The sequence below is a fragment of the Melanostigma gelatinosum genome (genome assembly GCF_949748355.1).
Source record: "Melanostigma gelatinosum genome assembly, chromosome: 9".
NCBI lineage: Eukaryota > Metazoa > Chordata > Actinopteri > Perciformes > Zoarcidae > Melanostigma > Melanostigma gelatinosum.
The window spans coordinates 18,074,227-18,093,823 of record NC_136642.1 but is presented as its reverse complement, the minus strand read 5'-3'; the positions used below and the strand labels follow the sequence as shown (position 1 = coordinate 18,093,823).

The following is a 19,597-nucleotide window of genomic DNA, read 5'->3' as shown; positions in this document are numbered from 1 at the left end:
GAGGGGAAAAGGGTGGAGAAGAATACGAGTTGAAGAATGGTATAATATGAAGAACATTAACTCTTTGTCAGCATTATTAAACGAAGTCCACTGGAGAGCAACCATTCTGTAAACCAGTGCCACATTCCCATTTATCTGTATTGTAAAAGGGCTACTGATTAAGCTTTGAGAATTAAATTCCAGTTGGGGGCTGGACTAACAGTCCCATTATATCTCTCGGCAGTAAAAGATTCCTCTCGGATAGAGAGCACAATTAGATGTTCACAATTAAACGTTCAATTGAGTGTGGGCATTTACCACGACTGAGAAACAGTCCGGCCACTCGTAAGACTGCGGGGGTAATACAAAGGAAATAAAATAAACAAGCCACAAAACAAGGAATTGTTGCAATAACTCTTTCGCTCGCTGTGTTTGAACTTGACCATGGCCGTGTATTGTATTCTTCTCTTTTATGTACTAAATGTAAGTGTTCTTCTATGCAGCGACAGTGGCCGCACATAAACCCAGCAGTGCTGATTTATGGTCTCTTCTCACAGCGAGGTCCATGCCCATGCCAGATGTTATGGTGGTATTACAAGTGTCATGCCCAGTATAAATCTCCGGCAGTTACTGCTCACATTTAGAAAATTACCTCTGCACTTTTGGGAGCAGAGTCATGAAAACATGATTCGATTCCGTGTTCAGACGAGATTTAAGCTGCCCATATCACACCCTCTACTTGCCCTCGTGCTGTTCATGCATCAGTCAAGCCTCTCCGAGTTGAAAAGAGCTATTCATTCAGGTAAAAGACCAAGTTAAGATTGCACTTTTGAGATGGATAACGAGGGCTCGTTTACACTCCTAGCCATTTTACCTTGTGCACATCCGTGGAAAAATAAGAAATGAAATCGAATTATGCGATACTCAATTACAGCTAATTTTGTAATTCGAAAGGCACCTCGTAATTAAACCAACATTTCTTCTGAACATTTAGATGCTGATGGCAATTATTTAGCTGTTGTAAATGACTACATATAACTGATTAATGTACATTTTGTTATTGTTTTTGCAGGCCTGTCAGGTTCGCAAACCCAAAACCCTGAGTAATGCTGAACTGCACCACAGCAAAACGTTTTTTTAATGTGAGCTATAGTATAACAGTTTGAGCCTGGCATATTTGGTGCAATTATCACAGACAGATGAAGTGTGGAGTAAGTCAAGTAACTGCAAGTTAGCTAAAAACTTTTTTGGCTTTCATACTATTCAAGTCAAAACAGCACTTGGCCTGCTGCCATTTTCACGAACTATGTTGAATTCTACCTTAAAAACCACACTGGTAGACGGAAAGAATTCAGAGAGCTCAATTGCAGGTGAAACACAAAAACACTTTAAATTGGACTGCAAAACGCAGTGTCACCAAAACATTATCTCGTCACAGTAATAAATTTGAAACGGTTAGCTACAATACACAGTCAGCAAGCCAATTAGGGGGAGAAACAAAAGCCATCTATTGCTGGCGCACTTACAGCAATAATCCAAACTGTCAATACACACAAACCCATACTGTATGTGGAGGTAACACACTATACAGGAGATGCACATACACATTGCTAATGCGCAACAATCCCGATAATAATTCACCTGTTTTAACAAGGTACAGTTCGGCAGCCATGGGCACTAATTGCAGGGGTAGAAGGCAATGAAAAAAGCGGGATAACGGATTCACATAAAGAGAAGCAGAGGGAGAAAAAAGGCTAATTTCCCTGCAGGAATGGCACATAAACACCATGCTGTGTTTAATGGATACCCTGACAGTGAAAGACATGGTGGCGCTGGGTGAGGGTCAATTAAAATGTTCTTTAAAATTCTTGCTACTTGAAATGCCTGGCACTTGAAGTGAGGCTAAATTCACTCATTTGGAAAAGCTTTAGGGCCCTTCCACTCCAGGGAAATGAAATGCGACTCACTGCGGTATATGAGCCGGAACCCCGCTGCTGTCGCCTCCTGGTCAGAGTAAAATTCAAGCCACAGATAGTTTGAGGTGGTGGTAAGTGACAGACCTTGCATCGACGTGCCCGTGTATGTGCCAAGGAGTAGGGCTGCACCGTCTTTACCGTCATACACCTGAGCAGAGACAGAGAAGAAGAACATGATGGAGAGTCTTGCTGCTCATGGAGGAATAATATAAGAAGAATTAAATAGTAATACTGAAGAAATAGCCACGATTATAAAGAAGCTGTGAGTGCATATTCTGTGTTATGTATGGCCCATCTATTGAAAATAAATGTCCTAAATGAGATGTAAAATGTTTATTGGAGTGACCATAATTATTAACCAAATATTATATTAGAACTAAAATACAATGAGAGTTTAAAAGCAGTGCATTCTCCAAGCAAAGAGTGTGTTTTTGTTGCTTAACATAATTGCATTTTTTATCGCAGATCCTTTTTGATCCACATGCCTAATGGAACTTATTTGTTGGAGAAGGACCCTTTTAAACTCCTACGAATTTCTGTTTGAGATCTGTGAAATAACTAAAAAAATCCTTTGAAATACTGCTGGGGCCCTCTCTGTCTTGTTTTTCCCTTTCTTCAAGTCAATTTAGCTCTCTACGCAAGTCTTTTCACTTTTCAGATGCTCACAAAATGACTAAGTACAAGAGATTACCGTCTACACGACGCCAACACTAGACACACTGATAGTAGGCTACAATGATCTGTTAATTGGAGCATTCGACAAGACATCTGCATCCCAAAAAGAGTGCATTCCAGCTGTGAAGTGGAGGCTACATAGTCATTTGCATCACATGTTTGGTGCCTACAAAAACTGTTAAAATGCCCTTGAGCAAAGAAAGCAATCCCTTCCTTCCCAAAGGAAAACTGCTGCTGCTACTACTGTTTGACCTATTTTTTGACTTTCGAGGCAAAATAATTCAGCTTTTTTCTGGGTTTCCTGGTGTTGTATGTATAAAAATGAGCACCAGGACCTGCCTCTTGTTCTTGAACATAAATAAAACAATTACACAGATATATTTGACTTTGACAAAGAAGAGCAGCTGTATTCTGCCCTTACCTTAAGGATGTCACTTTGTGCAAGATGAAAGTTGCTGGCAGTGATGTTGATGCCTTTGCCTGTTTGGACATGAATGCTGTACACACATTCGTGGCTGTTGTCATAGTTCATTGGATAGTTTGGGGACAAAATAGCTCCCTCGTTGTTGGAGACTGTCGATCCACACTCCGCTGCAAGAAAACAAACAGACAAAAATAGTTAACGTATTTGTTTTACTTAAAAAACAAGAGCATGCCTACCGGTACTTTAAAACTCATCAATTAAAAGAAGAGAACCGGGCCTTCATGAATATTTGTTTCCAAGCACTATTGTTATGTAAAATGTACGGCGTCATAGCAGTCCTTTCAGGGTTGTGCAAAAACATGTTCGGCCCTCCACACAAGGAGATTCAATTCAGGCTGAGACGAGGTCTCTGACCCCATGACGACTATGCGGTGTTACACCTGCGCAATGTAACTGGAGGGCCGATGTTGGAGGGTCACGGCAGACGGCACTAGAAATAAAAGGGATCGTGTCCCCTCGGGTGCTCTTTGCTCGGCCTGACAGAACTTCTTTGGGCAAATATACTCGAGTGTGTTCCACATTAGCATTTCATTTGAGTGAGTTTATGAAAAGCAAAGTCTCCTCTCTCAAACCAAGGATAAGTGTACGAAGAACTTTTCTTGAATTTAATGACACGATCGGTGTTTCTGATATCTTCATTTTTCATATACAATAAATTCAGAAGCAAGGCCGACTGCTGATGCCTTAGTTACATGAAAAAGCTGTCTAGCTCGCTATCATTGTATGGAAGTGACAAATGGAGCCTGCTTCACACCGAAAAACAGCAATTCTCATGCGAGAGAGAAATGACTCGCACAATGTTGCTATTTTCTAAAGTGTATTTATCCTTTACTTCTGTGATTTTGACTCGTTTTTGTGTCTTTTCTCTGATGCAATAAAAACATTTGTCTCTCAACTAAAGGTAAGGTAAAAAGATTCTTGTATGTTTTAGTGCCATTTTAAGAGGTTTAAGCATTGGTTTGATGATTGTCGAGATAATATCGTGAAACAATGATCTTGGCTCGGATAATTGTGTTATGAAATCCTCATATTGTCCCATGCCTCAATGGAACTAGTTTAAATGACACAAAGCCTCTCTATGAAACAACTAGATCTCTGGAGTCAGCTCTTAAAATGTGCAAATAATTGAATTGAGTTTGTCTGGGACAAAAAAATAAAATAAATTCAGTACAGCGGTATTGTCACTGAACTCCTATCTGCCTGACCTTGGAGCACTCATCAGTGGAATCGAGCTATCAAAGGATAGTTTGAAAGGGGCGACACTTGAAATTGAGAGCATATCTGTTGCCTCTCAACGGCTTTGAACACGGCGACGGAGTCGGCGGCTCGCAGCTAAAGGTGCTAACAGTGCAAACGACGACGCTGTCGGCCATCCTGAATGGCAGGAGAACTACTTCATTCTCTGCTCAAGTGGACATTACTCCACTATATCTTTACATTGCAAATAGCTGAGTGCAGCTATCTTAATGCTCTGAATGTTGTTCAAAGAACCTTAACCTAGCAGCTCACATCGGTATTAGTTACAGGTCTGAGCATTTCATTGTGGTCTACTTAACTAAATCCAATTCCACTAAAGTTCTTGAAAGTTCATATCTGTGCCAAATAAAGTTAAAACATGACATTGGCTAGCAGTGAGAAATTCTGCAATACACAAACACAAACAGGAAAGGAAACGGAATAAAAGCAGCTGACCACGTACCCACACACCTTGGCAGAGGGGCACTCCACATGCGACGGCCACCTCCCAAGCACCCTATCTCCTTCGCCCCCTGCAGACGGTATCCTGTGTTGCAGTGGAACGCCAGTGAGTCCCCAATGCCAAACCTGGAGCCTGTGTGCCAGCCAAACCGAGGCGTCCCAGGGTCCTGACAGGGTTCGAGATCGTACTCTGGAAACAAGATGGCCAAAAAAAAAGAAAGAATCAATACATCATTAATACTCCATTAGAAGGATTCATTGCTTGTACTTGTCATTGATAATAATCCCCAAGGGGGAAAAAAATAGTCCGTTCTCTTGCTCAAGTCAATGAAACTCTGAGTGCATGTTCATCCCAAAGCAAGCAGCACCGAGGCTCATGGGGATTAACGGCCTTGCTCAAGGACACTTCCTCAGGTTGGGATTCATGCCAAAAGCTTGAACCCTGGATGAAGGATGGGCTCTCCACAAACTAGGCCACCCTGCGTGGATTTTTATTACACATGGGCTGTTGGTGGCCTCATCATTTGAGATGTCGATGGCACTCGTATGAGAAGAAAAAGGTCTTACTCCCAGCAGCATTCCTCTCACGGGCTATACTTTGTAGCATGCAGAACTTCGTGCAACTATTGATTTCAACACAGCAACGCAGCAGCGTCACAGCTTAGGATGTGGCCTGACAGCATTGGCACATTTTTTTTCAATCAAAAGGTCATGAAAGGTTAAAAAATTAATTCTAATCAAGAAATCTACAGATGCCAATTACAGAGCATGCACGGACATACGCACACACACTCGCAAACTAAATTTCATGAATATTCATGGCTGCATAAGTTATGCTTCACTTCAGCGAACAGCAGTCAAACATTTAGCCGGCATGCTCATGAAGCAGACCCCCCCTCTCTCGCTCTCTTTTTCTACTTTACTATATCTCTCTCACACCATCTTTTTCTCTCCCTCACTCTCCCTCCGCCCTCTCATCAACCCTGCTCACTCAGCATCACCATCTGTCTCATCTCTTTCCTCTCTCACTATCCCCCTCCCTAAGCCTCCCATCTCCCACCTCTCTCTCAAATTTCTCCATTTCCTGGTCTCTGCATGGGGGGCCCATTATTTCCCTTACCCCCCACCACCATCAACACCACCACCTTCCCCTCCGTCTCCTCAGTCCTGAGGATGCTGACCCACATGGCATGCTTTGATGATCATTCCCATCACGGTCAGACAGCCTCTACCTGCGTGACCTCGTTGTCTCTTAATTATCCTCCTCTGATCGGCGCAGCCTGTGGCTTGGTCCACCTTAAGCCCGCTCCCATTCTGACCAACAAATCACGCCTCACGCGTTACTTCATGCACGCTTTAGAGAAGCTGAGCACTTTTGATCTCATCACTGAACGAGCCGTCTCTCTCTTTCCATCTCTCCGTCACAGTGTGCTTCATATATGCCTTCTACCGCACAACTCCACCCACCATATTTTCAGCATCCTCACTCTGCCCAATTCATCTTCCTTCCTCTTTTAAAGCTTTACTCACCCGTCCTGTCTACACACCTACCAATACTCCCCCCTGCCTGCCTCCTACAGAAGGAAACCCATATATGCCGTCATACCCGAGAAGGAGATGTTGAATCCCTGCAGCGATATCGAGAAGTCAGAAATGAAGCGTAGCTGGGCCTTGAAGTTCCCATATAGGCCGGCGTTAACTGGTGAGGGCCTCTCCGAGCCGGTGAGTCGAGCGAGTGGCTGGGCGAAGCTGCTGTTTTCTGTTATCAGAAGGTAGTCATGGTGATCCTCCAGGTGGAAGGAGTAAAATGTGAATTGGACACCTTTGGAGGTGAAAATAAGATAGCCCAGCGTGAGATGTTTTCAGGAAGATACTATAGAAAAGACTTTGAATAGAATATGTAAAGCATACATTTGATGTTTTCATGTCCATTACTGACCCATAAGGTTAAGAAATAGACTTACTGTTTACATTGTAGGGCACAACATAAAATGTAATGAAACAACCTCAAACTGAATGTGACTACTATTCAATTTAAATGTAAGCTATAATTTCCAACGTCATTATCGTGATTAAAAATCAGTTTTATTAATTTGGGTTTAGTTTGCTGAAACATCCATCTCAGCATTTTGTATTCCTTTAATTCTTACAGCAGCACTGCTGAAGTGAATGCTACTGAAATTATCATACTAAAATGAAAAGGGAAAAAAGGAAAATCTGACACATAATAAGAGACACAAAAAAGGTTAAAGGCAATTTCAAAATGCAAAGTTAAGAGCAAACTCGCAGGGAAAACTAAAACAGGGGAAATGATTTTCACAGGCTCCATGTAATTGAAAAAGCATGGCCTTTCCTCCTGTCCATGAGCATTAGTCAGCTTCACTTTCACACACTTTGGTCTAACCATCTTTAAAACTTGACGGCAAAACATCTGTAACTGGCCGAGCTGGCCAATTACACAGATTCACATGAGAAGAGAAAACGTAATCAAAGACAGGAAAATCTGCTACAGCAGCAAAGAGATTAGAAATAGTGTGACGGTTGTTCAACATAATTCTAAACGTTATATCAACACCTTATTATTTAACTTTTAGGTTGGGAAATTAAATCTAGGTCTAAACACCCTGCTTGTATTTTCACACTGTAACTCTCTTCATCTTCATTCCACCCATGATGGCCACTTGGCTGCTTTTCAGTACAATACGCACACTGCCATTTTAATGCCATCTGTTGAATCTGTTGGAATGTGACTCTATAATGTCCTCCACAATGTTTGGCTCACTTGAAAAAGAAATGGCCAAATGGCCATAAAATAAATAGCAAAATGAAATGATTGATTGTGCTCTGTAAAACAGCAATTACACAACAGAGAGTCAAGCCAAATGATCAATTTATCAAGAGCCATCCCTGTGAGGGGGCATCCCAATATGTGAATACAGTTGGTGCGGGATGTTGGTAATTACTGAGTGGAATCGCTAAAGATGAATTTGTCTTCCAGTCAGTAGCCACAGGATCCAAAAATACTCAAGGAAGATCAGTGCCGTGATAAGAGATGAGAGGCAAGCGTCCCCTGTGTGAGGAATGAAAACTATCTAAAGAAAATGTATATTATGTAGGATATAGACTGTAGGACAATGTACAACACCCGAACCTGATGCAAGTATTGCACCAGTACGTTTTTAAACCTTTTCCATGTTAAAATGATGGAAACAAGTGGATCTCTGGGAATTTCAATCTCAAATCAGAACCTTGGACTTCATGGCTTTGGCCCTGCCTCTCTAAATCATATTTAGTCAGCTGAATTAGGCCCTGATTACAAATGTGATGTGCAATAGCTTATTTTCATCACTTACCACCTATAATTAATCAAATTTGTTTCTCATGCTTCAGGGTTTTGGGTGAGGTCTACGCACAAGTCCTTTGCTTCCAAATTTTGCAGTTTTTCTATATGCGTATATGAGGTTTGATTGCTAATTGCCCACACTAAATTAATTTGGCATTTTGAATAACTTACACCGTATCAGGCCCTGTGTCGAATTTGATTAGAATTAGGTAATTAGGCAATTTCTATAATTTTGAGTTGCTGTTTTCGGTTTTTAGTTGTGGGTGCCGTTGAGTTTCGTGCCTCCTGTTATCGTTGAATGTTAAAGGACCTATGTAAGAAATGAAAAGAATAATGCTGATGATAGGAGAACATGGGTAAGGTTATTGTTATAGTCACTAAATATATATAAGGCAGGAAAAAAAGAAGCAATGCAGTGCGGTTAAAACAAGCTTTGATTTGTTGGTTATTTGGGGAGGATAGGATGATGTCCTTTGGTAGTCCACCTCTTTATCGCACACCTTTTAGAAACTACATACACATATATAACCATCATCTTGCCATTATTAGCCGAGTGTATGTATGTATGTTTTTATATATATATATGGACAGTAATTATATTAAACGCTTCTTACACGGCAAGAAAAACAATTACCTGTTAAACACAAATTAAACACCTTCTCGTGGCAAAAAATGAAAAACTGCTTAAATTTGCTTTTGTCATGTCAAACAACTGAGTGGAGGGATTGCTGATAGGTCTCCTTCTGGATTTAAACTACCAACGTTACAGTGAGGAAATAGAGGTGCTAGTTTTGAATAATGTGCAAATAGTAAAAAATGTCATTTCAATGGGCCTTTTGAAGGAAGATAACAAGACGGTGAAATACGGGGATAATACAGCTATAGGTGCTCGGGAACTGAGATAAGCACAGTGCACTTTTCAAATGATAATGTTCCAGGTCTTGGAGAACTGGCTACTGATCACATAACTGACAGTGAGAGCTGTGCTAAAGGAATTAAGCCAATTAAATAGAGAATAAAACCGAGATACCAGATTTGTCTCACCAGGTGAACCGCTGACACGTCAAAGCAGGTCATTAAATTAACAAGGTGGGAAAAAAAATGATGAAAAGAAGTGTGAAATGCTATCCAACTGTGGAATGTATAAAGCAGTGTACTGTACAACCTTGGCTGAAATACGTGTAATAAGATGAAGAAGAAGAAATCCAACTCAATCCTCAGATACTGGAGCACATACAGTTAAGTCTTCAATGAGAGTAATATTATCCCTTCACATATTCTGCATACTTGCTAAAGGGAGAAAGAAGTCGGAACATTTAAATGATATTTGCTTGAATCACTTCTCACTTTATAATAATAAATTCTTGGAATCTGTTGAGCGGGAGTCGCTTTAATTTATAGCTTTATAATTTGGTCATTATGAGGACTATTGAATGTCTGATTGAACTGCAGTGTTGGAAGTATTTACGCAAGTGCAAAATAAAAATATTTACGAAATCAATACTTAGTTCCTAAACTATACAGTATAGGGCTTAGTACCAAATAAAAAAAAATGTAAGTAATTTAGTATGCATGGTATGTATACTTTAAATAAAATGTTCCTACCTTTTCCATGGCTTACTTCTACAGTCCATGTACAGTTCAGAGAGTTAGGATACAGCTCCGGAAAGCCAGGTGATAAGATGATCCCTCCAGGTCCCCCGATATCCCCGCCGCATGATGCTGAATAGAAAGGGAAGATAATGAATGATAACTGTTGCTGAAAAAAAGAAATGAAAGTTTTAAATGAACCAATAAATCCTTCACCTGAAGACAGAGGAGCAATTTAAATGAATAATGCATTTGAGTCATATCACATCCTGTCCTGCTATTTTTATGACTACCTGTAACTCTGCCAACACAATGGGGTGTTTTTCTTTCCTCTCCAAACCTGCCCCACTGCCAGGACATAAATTATTCATCAATTCAGCTATCCGTCCATACTCTCCACTCCTATGGTATCTTCAACTGAAAGGCATTGTCAGAAAACACATTAATCCAGTGAATTTACTTACAATTCGCAAGAACTGACACAAGCATATTCAGCGGATTAGAGCATCAGGCTTTATTGTGACTGTGAGTGATTTTGAATTTCTTCCAAATAGAAACAATGGTAAATGGTTTTGTAGAGCGCTTTTCTAGTCTTCCGACCACTCAAAGCGCTTTAACACTACATGTCATCATTCACCCATCCACACACACACATCCATACACTGATGGCAGGGTGCTACCATGCAAGGTGCAACCTGCCCATCAGGACTCTAACTACCCATTCACACCCATTGAGACACCGCAGTCACAGTCTGCGGGAGCAATTTGGGGTTAAGTGTCTCGCCCAAGGACACCTCGACGCGGACTAGCGGAACCGCCGTCCTCTGATTGAAGGACGACCCCGCTCTACCACTGGGCCACAGCTGCATCCAACTACTTTCCAGGTCGGTGGGATAATCCAGTTGCATCCGACCGTGTAGAGTAGCGGTGATAGGGATAGTGTCGTCTAAAGCAGCAACATCATTTCCACCGCAGTATTATGACTCTCATGCATGGTGACTATTGATTTTACTGCCAGAGCGCTCCTTATCTTATCAAAGGAAGTTAATGAGATACATCACACCCTCACTGGCTGCCGAGGACCGGGAGGTTAATGCTAGATCTGTTTGAAGATTAAACGGTCAAATTGGATGTTGTACCAACCTGCAACTGTCATTGTGTTTAAATTAAAAGGTCATATCACATAAAGGGCACTGCTTTTTTTCTTCTTTTTTTAAATGGCATATATAGAAATGTACAAGCTTTGTTACCCTCTGTTAAGCATATGTCTGTGTTTGTGTGTTCTTTGGCTTGAATGACCTAAGAGTGGTGTTGTTACAGCCAAATATCCAGACTCCTTCTTCAAAACAGCAATTGTTGACAAATATTAGAAGTAGAACTCTTGTGCATGTACATATTTTCAAAGTAATGAATGTCAGATGATGTTTATGGAGGACCACAGAGAAGCCTGAGGCTCCACCGCTGCACACACCCACCCCCCTCTCGTCCTCTCTCCTTCCACCCTTGAGCCCTCCACCAAGCACGGATAAGAAAATAAGCATCAAGGCCTGAATCCTTACCCACCAACAAAATTATATTAAATATTTTATTAATGAGCCACAATTACATAAAGTCATTAAAAGTGGATGAGCACGCTTGGAAACGATCTACTTTAGAGGCTCTCTTGGCCCCATGGCGTGGAGAAACCTCTCCACGCCATGAAGTACATTATCAGGACAACTGTTGGGCTGAAGCTGCATAACACAGCACTGTATCACATGCACGGTATGGTGCCCACCGCCAACTCTTGCATATTTTTTTTTTATTCATTATATTCTTTCAGCTGAGTTATCCGTGACTTCGAGACATCGTCTACGTTTTTTTTGCACTGCAACAATAATCGGCACAATTGTCCTTCAGTGCGCTTCTAAACAGCACAAAGAGCAAACCTGTACAAACCCAGCCGGCAGAGGGAGAATATGTGAGGTATCACAACTACCAGGGACATGCTGAACTTCATGCTTTGAAGTTGAGGATAATCTGTCTTCAGTAATCCACGATTCATCACAGCCCAAGTCAGTTGTTCACACAAGGACTGGGTCTATTTGCTGAGTAAAAAGCACTTTGACAAGCTTATGTTTGGTTCGTCAGACCTGCTGTAGGCTACCCGTAGTCACTTAGGCTTGTGTCGTTGCCAACAAGGCCATTTTTGTTTTTTTTTATTGTTGGTTTGAGAATAAAATATAGCAATGGTAGCAGCTGCTGGAGGAATCCAGTTTCCTTTGGAAAACCTAATTTAGAAACCTCTTGCCAGTTACAAGTGGCGGCGTCCCAAGGTGTTCAAATGGCCATACATGTCATAGTGTCATCGAGCGTAAATGTAAGCCCATACAAACCAAAATAGTGTGCAAAAATATAGATCTTACAAATATAATAAAAATTCACTCAAAAGGAGATTGTGCCGTCATGGATGAGACTTCAGCTTGAGCTGGAATGCATTGCAAATTGTGTCAATATTTCGTATGCGTACCATCACAAGTGGGCAGTGGGTGGCTCCAGAAGTGGTTCTTCTCACAAACCAGTGGCTCGTCGTGGCTCAGCCTGTATCCTGGGTCACACTGGAAGGACACCGTTGAGCCGATGGACAGGTCATGGCTTAACCGTAAGCCATTCACTGGAATACCAGGATCCATGCAGGAGTACGTGTCCAATGTGACCACTAGAGAAATTAAAATCAAACGGGTTCTTGAATATGATTCGAGACAATTGTACATCCTCAACTTGGCAATTCAATTTAAACCTCTTTGTTCACAACCTTGAGGTATCTTCTAGTTTGTGTGGTCCGTTACTGTGACTGATGATAATAATGACCAAGAAACACGTCTACATTGTGCGGTGACACAACTATGGACCAAGTTTTGGGCAATTAACTGTGTGTTTTTGTCACACATCATTTTCTCTTCAACTATTTACACAGTAGAGGAGGTTTGCTCTCGCATATGCAAATAAAGTAGGACTGTGGAGCTATAGAGGTATATTGAAGTCATACAGCATTCATGGAAAATATGATGGAAATTCTATTTTTGCAATCAGTAAACTTTCTGAGTCACATTCATCCAAAAAATGTGCAGACAGAAGCTTTGATGTTATTACAATCATCACAACAATGATAGGTCTCGGGTTGCATACATAATTGAGAAAGCAAGTTTTCCAAAGTAAGCAATTTACTTTGACTTTTATTTGACTTTTACATTTTAGAATGAATGCTCGCTCATATTACCCAAAAGTGGTAAAAATATATTGCATGATGCACAAAGGGGACTGCACCGTAAAAGTGTCAAATTTCAGACAATAGCAAAGGCTGTTTCATTACAAGACATACCGGTAGTTAAGACTATAATGAAAAACGCTCTATTGCATTGACTGCTTGACAGTTTGTCTGAATAACTTTGATAGAGTTGTTGGTTCCTCTGGCGTTAAAGAAAACAAGGTTTCATAATGCAAGTATGGTTTTTGATGAACAAAAATATGCAGATTTTAGGCACTGACTGGCAACAGTTGTGTAAGCAGTTATCAAGTCATCGGTGGGAAGCCTATGCTAAACTACAGTAGGATTATCAAAAGCTATAATTTAATGTCAGTTATTTATATTTCCCTGTCTGGCAGTTTTTTAATCTATCTATCGTTCCATATTTCCAGAGCTCCCATATACCAAGCTAGTAAGATATCATTGGAAACTTTGGGTTAAGTGTCTTTTTTTTATCGTAAATATACACACACACGCACACACACACACAAATGAGAATTCAGAACAGATATAAACAAGCTAGTTATCTCCTTTTGTTCTCTTTCGAAGGTGTCCTGGTTCTAGTCCAATTTCTGGTGCCACAGTAGTTTCAGGTGATTGACCCTGTCAAGGGACTTAGACATGTCAGCAAATAGTATCCTGTTCATTGTGGGATGTCTGGCATCAGTGACTGTGAGCCCAGCATGAAGAGCATTTAAAGGGGCGGCACACAATGTGGAATTTATGTAAAATTGCATCCACTGCAGAATCAAACAGCGACAGATACACACACACACTCTCAGCAAGTCAAACAAATATTGTGTGAAAATGTCCAGTGCCCCATTGTAATGAATTTTGATCCATTAGGAGAAGTGTAGTACTACTACATGGCCAGCAAGTGTTACTTTTGGCAACGTGGAACAGAATTATCAACAAGAAATGACACAGGTAACAGTGTAGTAGAGTTATATTACGTGGTTTGTGAGCTCTAGATTACAGTCATGAACATTCATAACCTGTATAACAACCCAGGCCAACTGATCTTTCATGTGATGATAACAGGGCTCCTCCTTTGTACTGATAGTCCTCTGTAGGAAATGTGTCTTGCTCTCCTTGAGTAATACGGGATATTTTTAGGATGGAAACAACACAAATATTGCCTGAAGTAGAGCATTCATTGATCATTGCTGGTACTGGCCTCCAGGGTGCAGGAATTTGGTGGGAGAAAACGTAAAAATAATAATATCTAAATACAATGGTTCGGAGTGAAATTAGAGAAAACACACATTGAAAACATGGGCGTGAATATGATTTGATAACATTTTGTTGTATGTTTTGTGACTGAATAGTTATCCATTGCAAAGGCGATGGGATGCAGCGTTCCTGTGCCTCGGTTGATTCACAGCCTAATTCACAACAGCCTTACTTTGTAAGACCAATTTTACAAATGAACAAGACTGGGTTTCCCCAAAGTATTTCAGCAATAAGATGTGTCCTAAATTGCAAAGGAAGAAGCTAATATGATCTTACTGTTATTGCTTTTCAATAGTCTCATCAACAAAAGAAAAATGCACTTGAGAGTGAAACATAATAACACAGAGGCACTTGTGTACTGCTTTCAGTCAATAATACAGACATGATAAGACGTCTTATGAATCACATCAGAGAGACAAGGATACTGGTGCTAGTGCAAATAATCATGAAACACTATGTCACACTATGTCCAGAGTATTTTTCGACTTGATTTTTCAAAGACGACCACTCCATGCATCATGATGTGGATAATACAAAATGTAAAACAAACTCTCCCAAGAGCAGAGGATTTTACCAAGGTATTCACAGTGTTCGATGAAGCACCTCTGAGAGCTAATAGTTCTCCTCCCTAACCCAGATGTTCTTAGTCAGTCTGTGCACAGACAACCTTCCTCCACAAGCTTGCACATTTAAACCTGTGGCTTCTGTTGCACCGGAGAGTGCAAGAACACATTTGGAAAGCAAAACAGTGAATCTGAGGACTGGGATTTAGGGTAAGTCCCTTCAAGTCCGTTGTTGATGTAACCTACATGACATAACTTCCCAATATTGCACTGAACATTTAATGCTATGTAGTTTCAGTGTGTATTGACATTTACAAGTTACAGCACACCATTATTTAATAAGCTACATTGATTAACCTCTATAGTTAAGATGTGCAGCGGGCTTTATCCTCAAGTTTGGCTTTGATTTCACTCAAGAGCTATTCCCTATAACCTCCCACACAAAAGACCTTGATAACAATGGGGTTTTTAAACAGCTGCTGAACCTGAAAGAACTGTGAGGTATCCATAAGAACATGTCCTTTTCACAGTAGCTATGTCATTACCCTGCTATAACATGGTTGTAAAAAGGGCCGATTAACATTAGTGGTGATTAGTGCTGGGCAAGTTAACGCGTTAATTTCGCGTTAACGCATTCATTAATTAACGCCGACAATTATTTTATCGCGCGTTAAAGCATTTTTTCAATTTATTATAATTCTAATTCTTTTTTTCTTCTTCTTTATAAATTGAAAGACAAGAGACAATACATATACATAACAACAAGAACAGTGGGATAAAAGCCAGCAAACATCCTATAGTCAGACTGTCTCATGTTTATCGTTTTGTATTCGAGATATGATGTCCCTTCAGGGTTGCAGTAGAGAAAAGGCGACTTCCGCTGCTCTCCCTGGAGACTACTGGACATCGCTGCGGTAAAGTCAGCAGACACTCAGATCTCCGTGGTCAACTCAGCAGACACTTACATGTTAGTGCACCTATATGCTGAAATTCACGGTAAACGCATTTAAACGGCACAGATCGGGAGCGAGCGAAGGACTTTGAAAGTTAGCGGAAACATTAACGTGAGACAACATCCGGTTTCGCGATAAATCGCGATTAAATATTTGAATCGTTGCCCAGCACGATATAAGATAAGAAACCTTATAAAGTGTTACAAGAAAGGCAGATCAATTTAAATTGAATTTAAACCCCACATACTTGGAATTGTGTCTCCCTTTTTCCTATTGTTGACATATCAAATTTAAAATCAATTAAATTATATTACATGATATGAAAAGCAAAAATATGAATAATCTGCATTCATAACTCCTGATGTTTTGCAGTGCATGCAGCAATAGTAACACTCTCACCTTCAAATAATATCTTGAATCCACTGTTTGATCGACTGTTGTCGGTGGTGAAAAGCAGGTACAGAAAGTTACTGCTACTAAACAGGAACTGAGGGACCTGGGTTCCATTGAAAGAGCCAACCAGAGGAGAGAGCAGGTTGGGGCCGTCATGCACTTCCAGGAAGTCATAGCTGAGCTCAGTTTGAAACCTTAAAAGTAAAGAGAGCAGAGAGAGGGAGATGCAGAGCACACACTTATTTGTGTTCAAAACATTACTTCTGCTTTTGACCGATTAGACAATTTGAAGCTATTTACCCAGTTTTGTCCGCAGAGAAAAGATTCAAATTGTATGGAGATAAATAAAACAAAATTGCTTGCATGACAATGACTTTCTTTGGAACCTGAAATGGTATGGATCCATGGTCACTCCCAGGTCTCTACATCATCAAACAAGTGACAATACAGTTCCAATATTGCCATCAAAAAATACCTTGGGATAATTTGAGCAAGAGAGAAGCCACACTTCTCTTTATTTTGAACGCAAAGAGCTTAAAAAAAAGAAGCTGCATAAACTCGGCTTATGAAAACTTTGGCTCCTTTAAAGTGAGAAAAAAAAGTCTTTGTTTCTTTACAAAGGAGTGTGTCAGCACTAAGAAAGCGTTGATTATAAAATATGAACATTTTATGGTTTCGCTCCTTAATGGTCGGAAATAAAGATCTTAGAGCAAAGACTATTTGTTTCCTTTTTATTGCAGCTCTCTAAGGAAGTGAGCGCGAGCCAGTAAGCAAAATAAAGACTTACTCGAGGCTTTCAACATTTTTGGAAACTAGGTCCAGGACTGTGTTCCACCTCTTCTGATTTTCTATTTCTAACTCAGAGGCTTCCAGGGATAGAGGTACGCCTTCTGTGTCTGAGCACATATACGCGAGTGCATGAATTGATACTTTCTGTCTGTGTGTGTGTGTGTCTACTATATATGCAGGTATGTGTATAAATAGTACTCAGATGCAGTGCAGTATGTGGATATACGTACATACAAAATTGTGTGCGAGTATGTGTGTATCTTTTTTTCTTTTCTTCCACGGATGAGTTGCTGCAGCACTGTCATACAAACCTGTCAAAGCTGATCTTGATGGAGCTTCCCGGCTCGGCCTCAATGACCCACTCACAACTCAGGGAGTCTTTGTAGTAGCCTGGCCAGCCCGGGGAGAGGAGGACACCAGACAGCCCTGAGTAGTGGCCCCCACAAGGAGCTGGAAGAGCAGAGAGGGGGAAGAGTGGTGGGAGGGATTGGGAGGATAAAGATATAAATTAAACACATAAATCGATCGGACAGGAGAGAAGGGAACAGCCGTTGTTTTATGTCACTCAGTAATCTTTTTGTACACACATGAAAAACATTGAACGAAAATAAATATAGGATGAGTCACTAAAGGGCTGTAACCCTGTAGTAGAGCTGCATGTTCCACATAACCCACTCACTTTTCTTTCTGTTCCATCTCTCTCTTCCTGACTCAATAGCTGACACATCTGTCCACCAACCACACAATTATCCGCCATTCTATTTCAGTATACCTTCACATTTGGGGATGAGTCCGCTCCACATCCCCTTGCCTTCCTCCAGATGGCATGTGATGGTGTCAGCTCCCTGCGTCTTGATGAAGCCCTCCTCACACACCACTGAGATGGAGCTACCCAGTTGGAAGCTGTCCCCAAAGCGCCTGGCATTCAACGGAATGCCAGGGTCAGGGCACTCATTACGGCCGAAAGCTTGTAATGAGAAGAGAGAGAACACGATCTGGTGACAAACGCTCTTGTGTGAATGAGAAATGGGGTCTTTGAGGAGTCGGGAGATAAGGGAAATGGATGTAGCTGTCTGTGGGAGACAAAACAAACTAACAGAGGTCTGCTCTGTACACCTGAGGATGACAATAGTCGATGTCTGCAGAGCTTGTTGTGCCTTTGTCAGGAGAAAAATAATTACAATGGTGTTGTATTAGGCAATGAGGCACAAGAGTTAGGAACTGTTTGCACCATCCTAAATGCTGCCTTTTTGTTTTGTTAAGGCACTCACGCTTCACTTGGGGTGCAACGTAGTATCATTTCTCCTTAAAGCTCATTTCCTGAGAGCATTCATTTCAAAAAGACTGAAAACATGCAAACACACACCAATGACTGGTGCTGCTGAACTTCATCCCATCCTTTATCATTAATAAGATATATGTCATTTTATTTGCACTTTACCGTTGATAATTGTTGTTTCTTTGGTTAGTTGTTTGTAAGTATTTGAAAAGCACACAAATTTAAGGGCTCAGTCAGCCGTGATATTTGCAAGGACACATTCACACTCATCTCTAACCATAAAAGGAAAATGGTGGATGCAATTATTTGTTTCTAAATGCTTTACTCTGCTATGATTCAAACATCCCCTTACTGCTATAAGTGATGTTGAACCCTCGTCCAGACATAGAGTGATCAGCCTGAAACTCCAGCTGCAGGACGTTGCTGTTGGACGTCAGGTGGGAAGGAACCTCGGCCCCTGAGAAGCGTCCTAGTATTGTGGCTCCTGACTGATCCCCGTCTTTGATCGTGAGGAAGTCATAGGGGGGCTCCAGGTCAAAGTCATTGAAGGCTAGGTGGATTCTGGAGCCAGGCTCAGAGATAATGAGCCACACGCAGTTCAGGTTGTTTCCATAGCCCTCTGGGTAGTCAGGAGACAACACTGTCCCCATGGGAGCGGTGAAGTTGGAGAAACAGGGGACTGTGTGATAGAGGGGACGAAATATATTAGTCATGATTTTAAAAGTTTAACATCCCAGGCAAGGCCATTTGTTTCACTGCAACTCTCACTGGTCACATGACAATGCACACTGTGGACTGTGCCATGACAGGACTTGCCACAGAGATCAGTATAGAACAATGTCAGTCCTGTATAACTAGCTCAGCAATCAGGAGACACCACTGCTCCCATGGGTGCCGAGTAGTTCGAGCAAAATAAAACTAAGGGGGGTGGGAACAGAGGAGTTAGTGTACAAAGTTACAGACATACAGCCATATAAGCGCACAGGAACACTGCACGCTGTCCCAATGGAACCAGAGATTGATTTTTGTTAAGTATTTGGGTTTGGTACAGTGAAACTTACAGGAAGGGTTTCGGTTGTCTTGAGAAAGAACAATGTACAGTGTTGTAAAGGCTTCCCTTCTCCTGAGTATTTGTATAGTTTAACAGTGTGTACCCTATGTACTTCTCTTTGAAATAACAAGGCAACCCTTTCCTATCAATTTCCCATTTTACATTATATATGTTTACACACACAATGCACTGCATGGCCAGTTAACAACACTGCAATCAATCCTCCAATAGCTTCGTGTCATTGTGAACTTTCCAAGCGCGTAAGTAATTGCTTCATTTGCCGTCATAAAAAGAACTATGGACTC

The 19,597-nt window shown here is 41.1% G+C and overlaps 1 protein-coding gene across 1 annotated transcript in view; it reads right to left on the bottom strand.

Moving 5' to 3' along the window:
- The window catches only part of LOC306781607 (CUB and sushi domain-containing protein 3-like), a gene marked incomplete at both ends in the record, with an annotated part of 193,213 nt that overhangs the window by 111,845 nt on the left and 61,771 nt on the right, over positions 1–19,597 (bottom strand). The window contains 10 exons of the mRNA XM_079274535.1: positions 1,947–2,103; positions 3,052–3,221; positions 4,814–5,002; positions 6,419–6,634; positions 9,761–9,877; positions 12,255–12,443; positions 16,180–16,367; positions 17,274–17,412; positions 17,735–17,929; positions 18,594–18,920. Of these exons, the coding sequence (XP_079130661.1) occupies positions 1,947–2,103; positions 3,052–3,221; positions 4,814–5,002; positions 6,419–6,634; positions 9,761–9,877; positions 12,255–12,443; positions 16,180–16,367; positions 17,274–17,412; positions 17,735–17,929; positions 18,594–18,920 (1,887 nt within the window). The remainder of the gene's footprint in view (positions 1–1,946; positions 2,104–3,051; positions 3,222–4,813; positions 5,003–6,418; positions 6,635–9,760; positions 9,878–12,254; positions 12,444–16,179; positions 16,368–17,273; positions 17,413–17,734; positions 17,930–18,593; positions 18,921–19,597) is intronic.